The sequence below is a fragment of the Strongylocentrotus purpuratus genome, unplaced genomic scaffold (assembly GCF_000002235.5).
Source record: "Strongylocentrotus purpuratus isolate Spur 01 unplaced genomic scaffold, Spur_5.0 spur5_scaffold_19, whole genome shotgun sequence".
NCBI lineage: Eukaryota > Metazoa > Echinodermata > Echinoidea > Camarodonta > Strongylocentrotidae > Strongylocentrotus > Strongylocentrotus purpuratus.
The window spans coordinates 28,623,269-28,642,809 of record NW_022145604.1 but is presented as its reverse complement, the minus strand read 5'-3'; the positions used below and the strand labels follow the sequence as shown (position 1 = coordinate 28,642,809).

The window sequence follows — 19,541 nt, the reverse complement described above, 5'->3', positions numbered from 1 at the left end:
ACATAAATAAGTATTATAAAATGTACTGAAAACTTAATAATGGCTTTAAACAAGAGAAACAGGAAAAAACTACGAGCAACAGGACTGAAATTTATATTCATTCAATTCATACATTAGAGCTCCTAGTTGTAAATGATAAATATCTTCAACTTTCAAAACACTATTATTATATAAAAAAAAAAAAAAAAAAAAAAACATCTGTATGCACAAGATAGTGAGTATTACAAACAATTCGTATTACTCTTTTCTGTACCAGTAGTAATTTATCCATTTGAGATTTGAACGAGTTGCCCCAAGCTAGCACACCATAGTGCAAATATGGCAAAATTAAAGTTGCGTACAACATACGTAAAATATTCAGTGGGAACACAGATTTCAATTATGTATTAAACCAGTATTTCCTGACAATAATTTACAAAGTTTACTAATATGGTACTATGGCACTATGGTACCAATTTAAATGTTCATTAATATGCAAGCCAAGAAATTTAAATGTAGATACTCTTTCAATCTCAACACCATTGAACATAACATTTCCGGGCAATATACTCAGGGAATAACTAAAGAGCATATAATTAGTTTTTTTTTTAAGATTTAAAGACAACTTGTTCAGAGGGAATGGTGTTCCATGCCTGAAATTCCAATGTAAATTTCAACATGCTGCCTTCAATTTGAAGAGAATCATAATTTCATTGACATCCTAGATGTGATTTTGTTGTTGTGGTTTTTAGTTGACAGTAATATCTTTGCTAAAAATTGAAGAGTCATACAGAGTTGTGCATGCTTTCGTAGTATACGCCTATGCTGCGCGCCTGTTTGGCATTCAGGCGACTCGGGTAGACAAGAAACTGATAAAGATAATTGAAAAACGATCGTGTCGCCTCATGATTGGCCGAAGATACACGAGTTACGATGCTGTCCTCACTGTTCTCGACCTTCCCGCACTAGAGGAGAAGAGGGAAAGGTTGACGTGAAATTTGCGATTAACCTCACAAAGGAAACGTCCCCATTCCATCACTGACTTTCAATAGAAGCAGAAAAATCAGAATAACCAATCAAAAAAAAGTCTGAGCGAAATCGGATAACGAACAAGAAAGTTATGAATTTTAATGACATTAACATCTTTGAAAATCACTAGAGAAATTGACAGCTCACTCATGAGTTTGTGACGTCATGTCCTCACTATCCACTAATTATTTTCTTTGTATTGATGATATAAATTTCCTATTTTCTCCTTATAAGAATCTTATTTCTTCACACCAGCATCCAAGTTAGATTAATAGTAATATGTTTTGATGTGGATGCAGTAATATAGAGCAATTGTGTTCAGTTAAATCATGAAAAATGTGAATTTTGATAAACTTTTTATATAAAAATCAATAATTATGAAAATACAATATTCAGAAAATATATAAATACTTTAAAGTTCATAAAAGATTTTGTGAAATGTCATGCACGCAATATGATACATATGATGATCATATAACCTGGGCAAAGGCATGGGGAAATCAAGTTTTGGGGAATAAAAAGAGAAATTAATAGGATTAAACCATATAGAGCAATTGATAAATAGTAAGGACATAACGTCACAAACTGATAACCATATCTTGGCATGTTGTGTTGTGATTCTCATTGTTCCATAGTTTTACATACTTTTTCAAAAAATCATAACTTTCTTATTAGTTATCCGATTTTGCTCAAACTTCTTTTGATTGGTTTGTCTGATTTCTGCTTTTATTGAAAGTAAGTTATTTTTCGAGTGGACTTGTCCTTTAAATGCTAAGCATATATGTAAATTAGATTGCTAACTTAAAGATGTGCTTACATCTGATTTTATACTGAAGGTATATGTTTTTCTTTATATGGATTATATTAATTTCAATATTGCATTACTAATCATCTCTATTTGCCAATAATAGAAAGTGATACTATAATGTGTATTTGTACATTTTGTTCTCCCTATACATGTACCTTGCACTCAGAGGACAATAGGCCTACTTTGAAGCATGCAAACAAAGATTTTTTTTCTTTCAGCACTGATCATACTTCATTCAACAATATATTCTTCCTATAAATTAGCTAAAGTAATATCATACAACCTTTATTTTCACATCCATTACCAACTTCCGTTATCCCACCATCAATAATCTTTGATCTAAGGTGTACCTATTGTTTTGCTATGAATGTACTATTTTTATGACGTTTTAATACTATTGTCCTTTGTGCAGTATTCTTACCACAATAAATACATAAATAAACAATATACTGATCAGTCTGTTGGAAGCGAATAATTCATAGAATCAACACATGAAATATCACAAATTGTGTTCAATAATTTAAATATATTATTGTACAAGTATTTTTATTGCAGTAAAAACACATATAAATGTGTTGTTTGACATTAAGGTCAGTGCATAGGTTTCATATTGTGTAAATTTCTTTCCACGTTAACATAGTGGGACAGCTACGACTGTATATGTCCACCGGGTGTAACTGGAGACCTCTGTGATCAGGAGATTGATGACTGTCTTTCTGATCCTTGCCAGCATGGAGCGACTTGTATAGATGGAAGATCAAGATATACATGTGCCTGCTCAAGTGGTTAGTAAGAAATAGCCGTTCAGATCTCTGTGCCCTCCCTCTACCAACGTTACTAGCTCTCGGCAGGGTATTTCGGAAAGCTAATGGTGCATTACATCATCAAAATTAGGAATGAATTCACTAGAAACACACTTTGATCAAAGCCTTCATGTTTTCTTGCACTAATACATGTACCTCTGTTTGTTTTTGCAAAGTTTTTTTTTCATGACATGCATGACTGCAAGGCACATGAATTATTGTAACAATTTTGTTATTATAATTGAACACCATGTTATGAAATGAGTAATACTTTATTGCCTCTACATTCACATGTCTTTCAATCAGGAAGTGTCTTCATGTCCATAAATATACATACATTCTAGTTTTTAAACAGGCAGTAAAGAATATTGAAAATATATTTGTGGTTACCCCCAAATTTATGACTACACATACTGTTCATATTTCATGGTTCAATTTGACAAGACCAATGTTTTGTGTTTTATTCTTTGAAGGATTCACTGGAAACTTCTGTGAAGTTGACATCCTTGAATGTTCCTCTAACCCTTGTACCAACTTTGGTACATGCATAGAAGGAACTGATAGGTTTGATTGCCAATGCGCAGAAGGTTATCGGTAAGAACTGTAGATAGATCATTAAGAGTATTGTATAAGATTATTCAGGTTTTGAATAAATGCTGGAATGTCCACAATATAGGAAAATACTACTCGTCAATGGCGATGTGACAATAAACAGTTGAATTATGGGAGAAGAATGGATGTTCTTAACTCTAAAGTGATAATAACAACTGGAAACAAAAATTGCTTCTTATGAAGTGCTTAGGTCTGTCGAACGCATCGTTATACATAACATATGTAAAGAAAGTACAATTAAATACAACTGTATTTTAAGCAAAATTATTATAATTGTAACAGTTTTCAATATAAAGATGAAGATTTGAGGGGAAGACATTTGAAGACGATACAACTAAACTTAAATTTAGTATTGTACACTGTGTGTTATGTCAGTTCTTTCAATTGTTTGTTATGATGTTTGTTTATTATATATTTCAGTGGTACGCACTGTGAAGAGCTTATATCATCCTGTGTTTCCAGCCCATGCAAGAATAATGGCACCTGCACAGACGGCTTCATGCAGTATATCTGTACTTGTCATCCTGGCTTTACAGGGAATGAATGTGAAACAGGTATTAGGTATTAGTATATTATTGTATTCCCTCCCCCCCCCCCCTTCGTATGGTATATAAGATTACTGTAAGTTGATGACCGTGGGTACCAAATTGGTATTCATATATCAGTATATATACCAATATAACTTGTGGAAAAAGCTTTCAGCTTTTTTCAGCCCTGACTCAGCTCTGACTCAAACTGAATGCAGTGACATTCTTAAGTGACTTTTTTTTATGATAGTAAATTACGATTGGACCGTGAATAATGAATAATGAATAAAGGTTTTAATTCACCTGCACACTATTGCATAACGACAATGAATGCCCTTTCCCTGTAATTGTGATACGTATACCTTGTGCTACTTTTATTCCCCAGTTATCCCTGATAATTACGATCTCAAACTCGATCATGAGATATCTTCCATCATGTTTTCTGCTGATGTGAGCACCGAATTGCAGAATGTAACTGTTTCTCTCTGGGTGAAGGCAGATATGACATCATCTTACAAGCAGCTTATTCACTTTAAGTTGGGTAATCTTCAGTTCGGCATTTACAATCCTTGCAGTCTGATTTTCAAAGAAGCTCGGTGAGTGAATCTGTTGCGTTTCCATTTGACATTACCCAGAATATTGTTTGGAATTATGAAGTGAGAATTTCCATTGATCATAAAGCACTTATTTATGTATCATGCATGGACATACGTGTGAAAAGCATAGGCAAACGAGTTCGACACCAAAGAATGCAATTTTTTTCAATAAATAAGAAAAATGAAATGTTATGTATTGAATAAAATACCAATACGATTAATAAATTAACTTCCCTTAGCTGAACATGAATTAAGCCTTCTTAAATGTTGGCAGCTTAACTACATATAACAAATTAAGTCAATGTTCATTCTATATTTGCATTACATTTATACCATACAGCCAATGAATGTATACTTTCTTTAAGTAATACATGTAACTGTAATACATGTAATACATGTAACTGTTTATCATTCAGTTAATTGCATGTATAGACATGTAAACAACTACAACACTTCATTTTTTCGGGGGTGAGGTTAGTCGGGAATTAAGAAGACAAACATTAAACAAAAATCCGTTTCGAATATACATGCTCCTGAGTCCAAACTTTAGCTCGAAATCGCTGAATTGTGTTTACATTATAGCCATTGGATCTTTCATTCTGATGCATAATTGAATTCCTTAATTTTCTTTTATGTTCAGTCGGATGTATTCATCGACTAGGCCTACCCTGTGTGATGGTCGCTGGCATCATGTATTGCTCCTATTCTTTAACACTGGACGATGGTCTGTTCTTCTGGATGGATCTGAGATTATAAGTGGTGATGCATCTCAATACAATCTCTCAGGAAACTTGCAACTTGAAGTTGGAGCTGATAAATTTGACCGAAACGGTATGATAAGTCAACCGAACTACAAAAATGACCAGTATCGCTCTTTACCGTAAAAGAAAATATGAATATTGCAAATGATGTTTTACCATGAGCTAACGTTCTATTATAAATTAATAAAGACCATGTAGGCCAATTGACATCCATACTAATTGAAGTGAAAAAAACAATTTAATTCTCCTAGGAATACAAATAATTTACGAATATTCGTCTCAGGCAATCAGTGACAGCCTTTAGTAAATGGTCGTGTAGCTTCGTTCATCGTTTCTGTTGAATTATATTGAAACTAGGCACATGTTGCACGAAAGATCATTGAGTGCTGTGTATACTTCCCCTAAAAATGAGAAGAAAAACCAATCCCCTGATATAAATAATGTCCCATGCCACTATCCGTTATAGTGGTGTTGATACCACATTACAGTAAAGAAGAACAAGATAATAAAGTATAATTTTAAAATATATATTTTTAACCAAAATTGTAAAATTGCACTGTAAAGAGTTATTCCCTTCCTTGATTATCAATCTTCGAAATGTTAATAGTAATTTTTTAAAATCTTCATTACTTTGCTGCTCTTTTTTATAGGAATCTATACCCAATAAAAGGAAAACCCGGAAATAGGAACCATCCATTTTCAACTGCGTGATATTTCATTTCGTGTGCTATGTTTATACCATCCGAGTTGCAAGACACAATAGGAAGTACAGAAGCTTTGTAATTAACACGTCCATTGCTTTCGCTTCTCTGCTCAGTTGCTCTTTTTGAGCTAGAGAATGAATTCTAAGATATAATTGTGATTACAAGAACAAGGACATGATTTGTTTTCATTTTTAGATACTATTTTCATGACTGGCATCAATGTTTGGAGTGGATATGTTTCAGATGAAGTGTTGTCTAGGGTCACATCAGAGTGTTCGCCACATCTTTATGGGAACATTATTTCATGGACAGACTTTGACTCCCACCAGGCTTTTCCTGCAACCTCCTCGACTCCCTCAGTGTGTGATGGTAAGGATATCATTTTAACCAAATACATAATATTCCGTCATTGTTTAAAAGTTTGCATTATATTAGATAGCATCATAAAGGCAAACGTTTCTCCAGATATAGAGATTTTCACAGGAACATTACCCTATGATTATTTGTACATTATCACTAATTCAAATATGTAATCTTTAATCAGCTCTCAAGTTTATCAAGCAGTTGTTTTAATTTTCTGGCATGAACTTGGAATTCGAAAAATGCACTTGACACGAGTATTTTCAAGATATATTTTCAGAAAGAGAATATGATGAAAATATTCAAATTTAATTTCTTTATGTAGTAAATTAATTAGTAAGTAAAGAAAAATCTTTGCTTTTGCATGGCAAAAGATATCATTAAGAGTATAGATGAGAGATTTAAACTGTTGTTTATTTTTGAGTTTTCCCTGATTTGTTGTAGATACTGATGAATGTGAAAGCCTGGTCCCCTGCCGAAATGGAGGTACTTGCGTGGACAAACTCCGCTCCTATACCTGCCTGTGTCTTGAAGATTATGAAGGAATAAACTGCGAAAAGTTCATCGACCTGTGCAACAATGAGAGCTGTGAGAATGGAGGATCCTGTCAAACCATGAATAGGACAATTCACTGTTCATGTCCTGATAGATTCTTTGGAGAGTTTTGTGAGCTTGAAATTAGTAAGTTGATTCAGCTATTCCCTATTTACAAAATGCATTTTTAAATTATTCATACCCATACACAGTTTTTGTAATTTTCTATTAAAGTAGCCTATGTAAAAAGTTGATTATTCCTAATTAAGTTTCTTGAGAATATCAAAGCTTACATCTCACAAGTATGAATCAAATGCCCTGATTTAACCAGTCCACCTATCATTCTTGAGTTGCAAACAAAAATAACAAAACACAAAATCTACAAGGGGTATGAATTATTTAGATGTAAACTTGTACAGCCTTGATCTTTAGAAACGTACCTTTTCTTTTATTTAAATAATATGATATGCAGCAATCATTAACCCTAATGAGGCAGGGGTATTTGAGGTCTTTCTATTGCCGGGGGGGCATTATCCTCCCCCCCCCCCCCTAAGATCACGGTCGTGACATGGCCAATTGCAGCGAAAGCCTGCAATTATGTTAAGTCACGTGTATAGAATACTATGATAATTTCATTCTTTTTTATTAAATCCTTTTCATATTGGTAATTTATGCAAATATTTCATAACATTCACATTTTTACCCATAAATCAATTGTTCTTTATATCTAAACATTCCTTTTTACTACATATATTCTTTAGACCATTTGAAAATAATAATATTGGGAAGAGCCAGGTTATTCCTTATGTTATCTATTGTATTTATAATTTCTTATGTATTATTTTTTTTTTTACCAATGTATTTTAAATTATTTTATTTCATTTCTAGCTATAATTCAACTATGTGGACCCCCAAAACAAACACTTAACTATGAGCAAGAACAAATAACCAACGTTTATCTCTTTTTATGAAAAATTATATTTGTATATGTTTTGTACACAAATCACGAAGATGAGCGATTTTGGGGCTGATATTCAAAGACAAAAGGTCTCGTGACTTCGTAACGGTACGGCCAATTTTATATAAAAAAAATTGTTTTAAAAGGTCCGCAAGACTCAAAAGAAAATAGCAAGCTGCAGTGCTTCATCCTAACGCGTTCCCATACAATCAGAAAAATCACAGGGGAAGGGGGCCATAATGCCCCCCCCCCGGCCTGATTAGGATTTAGATATATGAAATATTTCAATAACTTTCATCTGCTAATTGATGTTTGAATTGAGTTTCATTTATCCACATAACTAAATTAATTCCTGTACCTACATTAATTAGCAAAGAATGATAACAAAATAAATTAGGTCATAAATACTACTTACAAATTGAGGGATGTGGGGTTTGTCGGGAATGCCCATCCATCAAGGAGAAATATCTTTGTAATACAATTAACAATCATTTACGACTTTATTACACTAGCAAGTTGTCAATAGAAGAAAGATATTCAGCTTTCTTAACTAAATGTCCACATGTTATTTAAGATTTCTTTCTGAGGGTTGATGTTAAATTATACAAGATTTTCTAAGTGATATATTGATTGCTTTGATGATTCAATATCATAATGATTGAAATGTTGAATATTCCCTTTCTTCAGTTAATGGTGGTTGGAGTAATTGGTTGCCGTGGAGTCCATGCAGCGCATCGTGTGGAGGTGGTACTCGAAATACTTTAAGGGAATGTACCAACCCACCACCAAATGATTATGGACAGCCTTGTCATGGAGAAAATACTAAACAAGAACCATGTAATATCCAGGATTGTCCAGGTACGTAATAAATTGGTAACGTCCACCTCTCTCCGTGTCTTTGTTGTTTCCTAATTTCAAGATTGACTTCAATCTCACACTCAGATATGAAGTGTTTGTTTTAATATTATTTACATGTACTTGTATTGGAATTGCAAAGAACATCGGGCCTTCATCCAGACAGATTCTTGAAACTGGAAGCTGAGATAAGGGCATATACAAGGGAAATGAAACGTCCAACCTGACACTTTGTCCAAAAAAAAAGAACGTTACACAATGAGGATGATGATGATGTATTGTAATGATGATTATTTTACATTTTTTGTGTATTGTAAAAGTAAATTAACTCACATGAAATTTTTTACATTGAACTATTATGATTGAAAATGGTTACACAAGTTTTGTCTCTTTATTTCAAAGGTTGTCTGTATCTGCAGACTCCTGGTAATGCCACACTTAACTGTTGGAGCGAAGGTGAAACCCAAAAGTGCACAGTCAGTTGTAACTCACCTGATCTTGGCTTCGTTCAACCTACACTGCCAGAATATTCATGTGGCCCGAAGTCAGATTATAAATGGGATCATGAAAGTAATTACAACCGCAGAGCAAGTTTGCCTCCATGCGTGGGTAAGTCAACATGTTGGAGGTCTCGTTGTCTAGTGGATATGTCACCGAACTGGGGATCACATGGTTCATGGCTTGATTTCCGCAGCGGCACATCGTGTCCCTTTTTTGTTGAAATTATATCTTAATAATAATATTGATAACAACATAAATAATATTAATGATTGTAAATTTTTTATTAATGTCTTGACAAAAGACGTTAGTGTCAGGCTTGGATTTGAACCTCAAACCTTGGATTGAGACTCCAGTAAAAGAACCACTATATCACGACACCATACTATACAAAAGGAAACATGAAGAATAAAGAGGTGACAAAATTTCACGGACATTTTTAAAAATATTAGAAATGGGATATCTGATCAACCATTTCTCATATTCTACACAAATTCATTTGTTTCGATCATTACTAAATGGACGGCAATGTTTTTACTGCAAAATTGTTAACTAAAAAATTGATATCGTCAAAAGATTCCGGAGCTATCGCGATTTAAAATTTCGATGTCGGATCGGCATGCACGCTGCAACTACAAAAAGTCAACGTGACCTAACTTCACGCACGGGGAATTACAGCTGATTTATATTTTTAAAGACGATCCATAAAAAATAAGGTAATTTCATCATTTGCAAGGCAAGATATAATGAAATCAGTTTGTATTACTTTGTACCTTCAATTTCGAAGATATTTGTTCTGAAAATGAAGAGTTAATAATTTTTCGGAACGGACGCAAATGATTGCAAAATTCGCCAATCTTTTAATAATATTTCAATATTTTTATAATTTCATATCCAATTTCAAAGAAAATTTCGTCTTCAGGTAATTTTAGGATCCTCTTACGTTGGTGAAAAATCAGATTTTATTTATTTTCCCGATTTTTTGAGATAGCAAACGTAGGTCATGCGCGAACTTTGGTAACACCACCAAACATACCTGACAGAAAAGTGACACAATATGGCGATCCTGGAATTGTACCAGGTCCTTTTACCTATTGTGCTAAATGTCAGCTTTCTGCACAATCATTCGTAAAAAAACACTTTATTTTTAAGAAAAAACAGGACCAAAACTTTCAAATATTTGTGGCCAATGCTTCGTGATTATACTATTATCTGTGTATGTAAATTACTAGAAACGATGTCTCCGGATTTGTTAGAGGTGCAAGTCAGCTTTGCTTACTCAGGTGCAACATGTGCTTCGGTGGCAGATGAAGAAAGCCTTAAAGATCTAGTCAGCTCTAACATCATAAACAATGTTCATGCCAGTGGCTGCATTGACTGTGCTCTCTCAAATATACAGGTTGGTATGACATCGACTAAAGTTTATCAGTCATATCAGTCATATTTTGTATAAATTATATTATATACCTCATATGAAGATTCTAGGCTTCTGATTGGTTAAAACTACAGGCATAAAATTCGCTCCTACTGGGAAATATTGCAAAAAATATTAACTAGGGCCCCGTCTAATAAAGTATTGCAATTGATCGAAATCTCCTAGGAAAGCCATTCTGTATAGTCCTCCAACCAATCGGAAGTTTGCATCCTTTCATCTCTTATGTATGTTGCGATTAATATCATTTGCGAATTAGTGTACAAGTATACACTCTCATGACAGGCTCTGGTTAAAATTATATGGGCCCATGGTGACTGCAAAAGTACTATTACATTGACCGAAGGACCATATAATTTTGATTTAATCCAGTGACTTGACACATAACATCTCTGCGCGTAGGGTTCTAATCACGTGACCAACTTTGCCTAGCCGTAAACAGTCTTTTTAGTTGAGGTTCTATTTACGGCCTGGGAAAATAGTGCATTTATTTTTCATCTTGTATAAATATATACTAGAAAGTATTGACTTATGTTAGAAGTTCGAGAAATACACAAAAGCACAGGAGATAATGATTCTCAATACTAGAAGAATTTTATTCATGTTTATACACACGTTATCTGATACTTGATCCGCACAATTCATTTCACTCTTCATGCTTTTCTAGGTACCTTTTTTTTTGTTTCCTCAATTAATTAAGGTCAACAATTGTGGTCTGTCGAAGAAGCGGTCAGTTGAAGAATCTCCTATCACTATCTCATTCGACATAGATTTCAGCGATGGTGAGCCACAAAGATACTAATAAATTCCTTTTTTCTGAAAGGGGAAATCCACCCTGATACTGAATTTGTGATAATATAAGCAGAGAAATTAGAGAAACAATTCAGTGAAAGTTTGAGAAAAAGCGGACAACAAATAAGAAAATTATGAATCTTTAAAAATCATGAAAATCACAGAATCGTTGAGACAAATTGGCAATGGAGTCAGAAATTGTGATGTCATCCTCTTACAATTCACCACTGATCTAAATGACAGAAATACCCCGAATCTACATTTCTATGAGCAGTAGACCTGTCTTATATGGGGGTACATAAAAGGACATGTTATCCGTGATAAAATATCAAATAAGATAGAAAATATAATTTTTAATATAAATGGAACTTAATGACATTTCTAGCATTCATCCACGGATAAAATGTGAGTAGTGGCATCATATTTTCCTTTGCCAATTTGACTCACAAATTCGGAGTATTTCATTAAAAAAAATATGGATTAAACGAATTCATTTCATATTTATTCTCCAATTTTTCTCAAACCTTCATTAATCTGTTCTTTTCATTTCTTCATGTTGTTGATACACACTTATTGTCGGGGTGGACTTAAACGTTAGCTCTATTAATTTTCTTTTGATTAAGTCTGCCTCCTTCAATTGACTGGAGATTCTTGCAAACTATGTGCGTGTATGTGTGTGTGTGTTTTTTTTTTTTGTTAACCGCAATTTACGTCCATTCGAGTGATATTTACAGTCTACAGAAAGACATAGAAATACAAGTTCATCAAACTGTCATTGAACTTTCATTAAACTTTTTGTATGCCTTATTGTCTCTTTCTATCAATAAACAATAACAAATGAACTCTCCTTACTGATACAGGTGAATATAACCTACAAATAATTGAATTTTCATTAACACTGAAAATGATTAGAAAGATTGGCAATGATATTAAAAGGAATTAATGCGTTTCGTTTGTATTTTTGTGTATATCAATTAATTTCAGTGTATATATATATATGTGTGTGTGTGTGTGTGTGTGTGTGATCTGAGTTCTTCTTGTCTCTTCTCATCCTTTTCATCCATCTCATCTCGTCTGTATGTTGTATCGATTCAATGTATTCCTTTTTTCCAGACCTCAGATGATGTTGTATTTGTTTGTATTACACTCAGATTTATTGAAATCTTATACTTTGGGGGGTAACTTTCAAATGTTGGGATATCACGATAATATAAAGATGAGGAATTGTTAATTTCTGTCTGGCATACATATAAGTACCTTTCATGGTCCCATTTGCAGTACAAACAAATCAAAAGGTTAAATTCCAACGGCATTTGAAAAACAATACTTATTTAGAACTTCCCTCAAAACGAAAAGGTTTGAGAAAAAAATGTTGGTGGGAAAATAACGACCATTACTTGTCGAATCGACATAAGTGAGTGCAATCACCTAAGTAATAGTAATATTTGTTAGACACTTGTACCGAATAATCGTACATTTTGTGCTGCACACCGATTCAATCAGTTTAATTTGGCCAATACAAGTAGTGGGTTATTGATGTAGACAAATGCTCATGTACCTGTTACAGCTCATTTTATGTTTGTTATTACCAAAGAAAAAAATATGTCAGTCAGTCACTCAATAGTGTCTGACAGGGAAGTCCAGAAAGTAAACGGGTTTTCTTGCATGATTTGAATAGAAATAAGTGATATCTTTTTACCCGGCAAATGGGTTATCCATGTCCTACCACCACCAACCAAACTAGTAATGTAAGATTCGCATTGATATCATATTTCAAACATTCCTAAATTCTTTTTATTGATCAGATTCGTTTCAAACTTTTGCCATTTTGTTCCTGTTATATTTTTGCTTTCATACAAAACGAGCTATAACAAGGGTTGGATTGCCCTTTAAGAAAAAAGATCATTTTTTTGTATCAAGTGTTGGACATTAATATCACCAAAAACATATTTTATGTTGCCCTATAGCAGGTGCTTTTTGTAAAGGATACATGGGTCCGCATGTGATGCCCCTGCGCTCTAACACTATCACATCAGTCCTACCGCGGTTATGTATGTACCTATATTGGCTTTTTCCCTTAGTTACTATGGAGGAATCATTGGGCGAATTTGGCAACAGATTTGACCACCGTTTGGAAAATGGATTCTTCTCATTGGAAGTCGATGGTGAGGTCATTGCAGTTGACACTAATAAAAGTACCACTGGGGTGAAGATTACGTGTCCGAGAGGGTCTGGTTTGACAGTACAGGGAAGCTGTGGTAGGTTAAACAAATTGAACATCTGCTTTAAAAAAATAGAATTATGTTGTACATTAATCAAAAGTTTGCCAGAAGGAGCAAATGGCTTCACTTGACTTGAAGAGCATTTTTGGTACTTTGCTTCGACATGAAATTATATTAAATTTTCCACCAGAAAAGCAAAAAACCCTAACCATGAATTCTATAGGTCATACAGAGATTGTTCAAAGAAATTTATGCGATACATCGTAAAGGCATATAGCGGGAAATGTAGATTTTCTTTCCTAACGATATCATATCTTGATTTTATTTTATTTTCCTCAATAGTCGGATGCCCCGCTGGTACTTTCCAGTACTTCCTACCGAACACCAGCACAGCTGTATGTGCTCCATGCATGCTACACACCTATCAAGACCAAGAGGGACAAGCTGAGTGTCTCCCATGTCCCCCAGGTTTAATAACGAATGATCCCGGAGCTGATGATATCAAACATTGTATAGGTAGGTTCATTAAACATGATATAATCTTTTTTCTTATCCTTCATAATAATTTAGCTGAGTTGCAGAATGGGCCTTTTAACAGACTTGTATTCAGATATATTGATAATGATGATGATATTTGGGTGAGCTTTCCGGTTACACCGCATATTCTTTGACATGGTTAGTTGGCCTTGACATGGGCCAATCATGCTCTGTATCGACGTTTCGATGTAGGTTGTACCTTTCGTCTTTGATCCAGCAGACAACGTGAACAGAGCCATACCAAACAAGCAAAGTACATCAACCCCCTGATCTTCCTTAAAATGTGACGGGACTATGGTGTAAAACCCCAGGACTACATAGCACCTTATCAGGCAAAGGATCAAAGACATCCGCAGCCAGCTTCATCAACTCCAGGAAAAGATCAACAGTCAGCTTTCAAGTTTATTCTCTCAAAAGGGGACTGGAAAAGGGTTGGGAGTTTTAAGAGAAGATCATTTGAATTTGCCTTCGGAACTTAGTTACTGCTCGCTTCGACTCCGTCTGACCGCAGATCTATCCAGCTTCCGACTCATAACAAAACAGTAATCGTCCTGAGCAAGCGCCCATCCAATCAGCAGGAACAAGAAGTTTTATCCTTAGAATTAAACTCTGCAGTAGCCCCGAGACAACGTGACAAAAAAAAGACATCATTCAACGAATTGAGCCGGTGCTTAATTACCTCAACCAGGCTAGGGTTTGCTCAAGATCATTCAGGGTCTGGATTTGGTTAATCAGCCCTGGCATAAGTGACAAGGTAGTGCGAAGTAGATGTACCATTGACGTTATCAAATTGCTTTTGATCTATAACGGCAGAAAGGTCGCAGATGCTCCACCTACATATCCGATAGTTGTGTAATTTGATGTTTCTTCGGGATAGGAATAATCACACCTCTTTTCATGCAAGAAGGGTCGGTACAGTGCAAAGACTGGTATTGAATAATACCGACAGGGGCTCAGAAAGTTCCAACGCAAACTCCTTTATAACTTTCACCCGGATATCACTGGACACGGTGGCCTTAGACGCATTCAGCCGTCGCAGGATATTGTAAAAAATCATGAGCATAGATGTTACGTGGTACCGAAGAATATTGAAGGGAGGACGGCAAAGATGTAGGTCTAGTTGCAGGAGTTAACTGCAGATCTCAGAGAAATGCTCGTTAATCCTAGCACCCTTTTGTGACTCATTGTGTCCATTACATGATGGTAGGCTGAAAGGTAGTTTGAAGAACCCAGCCATTTTCCGGATTTGACGATACCACTGAGAAGGTTCAATCTGATTTAATCTGTGAACCTTCCGAGAATAGTACATTGCCTTGCTCTTCGCTATCTCTCTCTGAACTAGATTCCCACCCGAGCGAAATTCAACTTTGATCCCCGCCAATCCGCAAGCCGCAAGCGCGCAAGCGCATATAATTCAAAATCCTTCTCCTCACATGGAATGCTGAACATGGATAGGCACCAAACTACATTACCTTGTTAGGCTAATATATACCAGCTCGTAGTCTAAAATCATCACACCAGCATCTTCTTAAGATCCCTAAGACGCGAGTAGCCTGTGGTAAAAGGGCCTTTTCAGCTGCAGCACCTTCTCTTTGGAATAGTTTACTATTTGATTTGAGAATTATAACTTCCGTAGAGACCTATAAATCGAAGCTGAAATCTCATATTTTTTAAACAATACCTTTACTTGGCACTATGACACTAATTCAAACTCTCCTATTCTTTAATTTTTCTTGTGCGCCTGGGAATAGAATTGTCTAGATAGAACGCGCTATATAATGCCTATTACTATTAGTATTCTTTAAAAAAACACAAACAAAAATACGTAGAAACGATAAAGATCAAAACAAAACTAGAGCTCATTATTTGAGCTTGACATCAACTCACATAGCGCCCTTACCTATAATGGTGATAGACAGCCTTTGATCAAGAGTCAAGTGAAAGAACCATTATACCACTCCACTATAACACGACACAAATCTTTCTATTTTTGATATATTACCATGTGTTGATAACTTGTTATCGTTCTCATTCCATATAGAACCATGTCCACTCGGTCATTACCAAGATGTGTGGTCAGATCCTAGTAACACTACATGTATCCCGTGTCCTCTTGGTACTTACCAAAACGAAATTGGAATCGAAAGCTGTTTCCCTTGTCCCGCTGGATATGTAACTCTGGAACCAGGAACAGCAAGTGCTTCTGATTGTGTTGGTAAGTCTCACACTCCCCCCCCCCCCTCTCTCTCTCTCTCTCTCTCTCTCTCTTATACTTCCTATTCCATTCTCATACTTTTTAATCATTTCATTTAGTTACCAAGGTACATGTGATGAAAAATTACGAAAACTAAGGGTGATATTATTTCATTTCCGACAATATCAAGCTGATCAATATAAAGATTTTGAGATATACAGTAGGCTTGTGGATCACCATGCCAGCCAATACTTACAAGCAGCATCTAAGATCTTGAGAGGTTGAAAAAATTGTCTGGGTAATTTTATAAAATTATCATTATATTTTCGACCCAAACCAAAATGAATTATCTACATCTTTATTACTTACTTTAAAATTATTGTTTCCTAAGTTATCTGTTCGCCAAGGCAAAGGGTAACAATATGTTATTTGTTATTTTCCAGAAGTAATCATAAAGAATATTCACAATTTTTTCCAAGAACTTTGAATGTTAATAAAATTTGTTAATTTACTCAAAGCAATATTACCATTGCAAGGTTCAAACTATGTACAGAGCATGCAAAATCTTTCATCACATAAATATGTATTTATCGATGGGCTTATTATTCTTAATGTGCAAAATGTTACCTATCAGAAACTACAATTATGATGTGATAGTAATTCTGACAAATGTTTGAAACTTTAAAACTGCGAGTGCAAGTGTCCGTCGTATGCTTATGTTACGACTACAAATTATAAAATGATGAAAAATTTATTGCTGTCAAATGCTCAGAGAGGTACAGTTATGTAGCTTATATTGTATGATGTTTTTTTAGCGGTGTGTAATGCAGGGCATTACGTGGACTTATCAAACGAGACCAATCCACTATGCCCACCGTGTCCACTCAACACATTCTTAGATCTTGATGTGCATCAAGAACAAGAATGTATTCCATGTGCTCCAGGAATGATTACCTTCCTGGATGGATCTTCACAAAGTAATGACTGTCTTGGTAAGGGAAAAGGAAAGATAATCTATTCATGAAAATCCTCATAAATTCTTATATTCTCATAAAATCTTTTGGTGCTAAAAAGTAAGGTTAAGAATTACTTTATTGTGGACATTGCAAGGACATTGCAATCGGTCAACTAAACTACGAGTGATGCTCAGCCAAAATTGAACTAAATTGTGTGTGAAAATATAATTTTATCTGCATTGACTAACACTTTCAAAACTCGAATCCACAACAGAACACAAACCTTTTGGCAGATAAGCCTTTTTCCTATAGTCTACTACTACTACTACTACTACTACTACTACTACTACTACTACTACTACTTAGCTACTGCTGATACTACTACTAGTAGTACTAGTACAACACCTACATGTAGTTTCTACAGTTTACATGAATTTTCCCAATGTTTTTGGTTATGTAGTTGTGTGCCAGCCAGGGAGCTATCTAGAAAGTTCATCATGTACTCCATGTCCTCTAAACACCTATCAAGACCAGACCAATCATCGTGAGGAATCCTGCAACCTATGTCCTGGCAACCTGGTTACTTTTGATGAAAGTTCAGACAAACTTGCAGACTGTACAGGTATATTAAAAGAGAGACAGACACATTGTTCCATTCCTATTAAAAAATAATGTAGTGACCTCATATTTGGATGTGGGATAGCCTAGCTATAGATACTTTATGAGAATAAATAGTTTCCTCTTGCCAGATAAATGGTTAAAGCTAGCAAAATTTACATCAGAGTATTGCAAAGTTGCGATTACTTATCTGATATATTTTATCAATGCTTTCATTCAGGAGATGGAGAATAGTTTCTATGGTAAACTAATAAAGCCTATAGAAATATATTCCCCCCCTTTTCAAAATACTTCTAATAGACGGGTTAAAATAATGATTTATTAAGGTTATGGTTTTACCATGGTATACCCGTACAGTAATTGTCTTGCAATGTTAAAATAATGCACTCTTAGTTCCTGAAACGTGAAGAATGCAATGATGATGGTCTCCTTTTTCAGAAACAACAAGATTTATATATTCGCATTTGTAGTTTATTGTATCTACACTGATTGATACAACAGTACATTTTCTCATTTGTTTTAACTATTCATTTTCGCCACTATTTTATCTTTTCATTATTCTCCATTTTTTCCTATGAATTCGACACCAGAGCAGGATACTGACAAAAGCCCCAACGCACAAGTGGATACCTTGGATCAAATAATTGGCATCGTTTTTAATTTCTTAACAAATCTCAAGACGTGCCTAATTTAAATACTGACACACTGTTCATCAACACAGTCAAGAAAGTATGGGGATTGAACTACAACCTACAGACCTTTACAGGTGCCATATGATTGCACGTAGAGAAAAAGACTAACATTCAACGGGAGTAGATTGTTACAATGTTAAGATACCCAGGAATAATATTTTATTAAAAATCTGCAAGTTTCTCAGAAAATGTTTATGGTAGCATAATATGACTATATAATAATCATATATTTATAATGATTGATTTAGGCTCAAAATTTCGATATACATTGACCGCCATATCCCTTTCATGTGGTCGGGCATTAGGTTAATGAACATGACAAGTCTATCTGTCAGATGTATGTGACATCGGCACTGAAAAAGTTAAGAATTAAAAGACATTTCCCTCAAAAAAGCTACAGGTCAAGATGAGGTCTTAGCATTGTTTAAACAGATTATTTTACCATTTATTTCCAAACCAATGTGACATATCATAAATAAGTCCTTGCTTCAAGGAAATGTACCACTTAAACATGGAAAATGTCAAATGAAACTCCCACTTATAAAAAGGGAAATAAGAAGGGAAAAGGCCATTACAGACCAATATCGTTTATTCCAGTAGTAGCAAAAGTGCTAGAAATTTTTTTAAGCAGACATATGATTTTTCCATGACAACAACTTATTATGTGATAATTAGTCAGGTTTTGGATTCCAAATATTCAACGACTACTACACTTTTAAATATCATAGAAGAAATATTGGATAATATGGACATAGGGTGTACAACAGGAATTATTATGCTAGATTTACAAAAGGCATTTGACTTCAATGATCATCACATTCTTCTGCCAAAAATTTCGGTATGTCTTAAAAAGTCACCAAATGGTTTGAAAATTATCTTATAGGAAAAAGCAATGGAATACTAAAGAAATTACAAGCGGAATACCGCAAAGTGCTATCCTTAGACCCATATTGTTTTCCACATACGTGCATGCATTTTGATAGCAGATTATTCAAATCTGTATAACTTTTGAAAAGTAAATATGAATTATTAGAAAATTGTTACATTGTTTTTGCAATGGAGCCAATACTATTA

The 19,541-nt window shown here is 34.6% G+C and overlaps 1 protein-coding gene across 1 annotated transcript; it reads left to right on the top strand.

Annotated features, from left to right (window-relative positions):
• The first annotated feature begins 6,617 nt into the window (after positions 1-6,617).
• LOC105438274 (signal peptide, CUB and EGF-like domain-containing protein 1) lies at positions 6,618-18,473 on the top strand. The gene is made up of 11 exons (XM_030990794.1): positions 6,618-6,860; positions 8,359-8,529; positions 8,929-9,135; positions 10,257-10,423; positions 11,157-11,238; positions 13,330-13,506; positions 13,813-13,986; positions 16,049-16,222; positions 17,017-17,193; positions 17,618-17,779; positions 18,371-18,473. Exons 1-11 carry the CDS (start codon positions 6,794-6,796, stop codon positions 18,376-18,378), a joined length of 1,566 nt encoding a protein of 521 aa, XP_030846654.1. The 5' UTR covers positions 6,618-6,793; the 3' UTR covers positions 18,379-18,473.
• Positions 18,474-19,541: the final 1,068 nt, after the last annotated feature.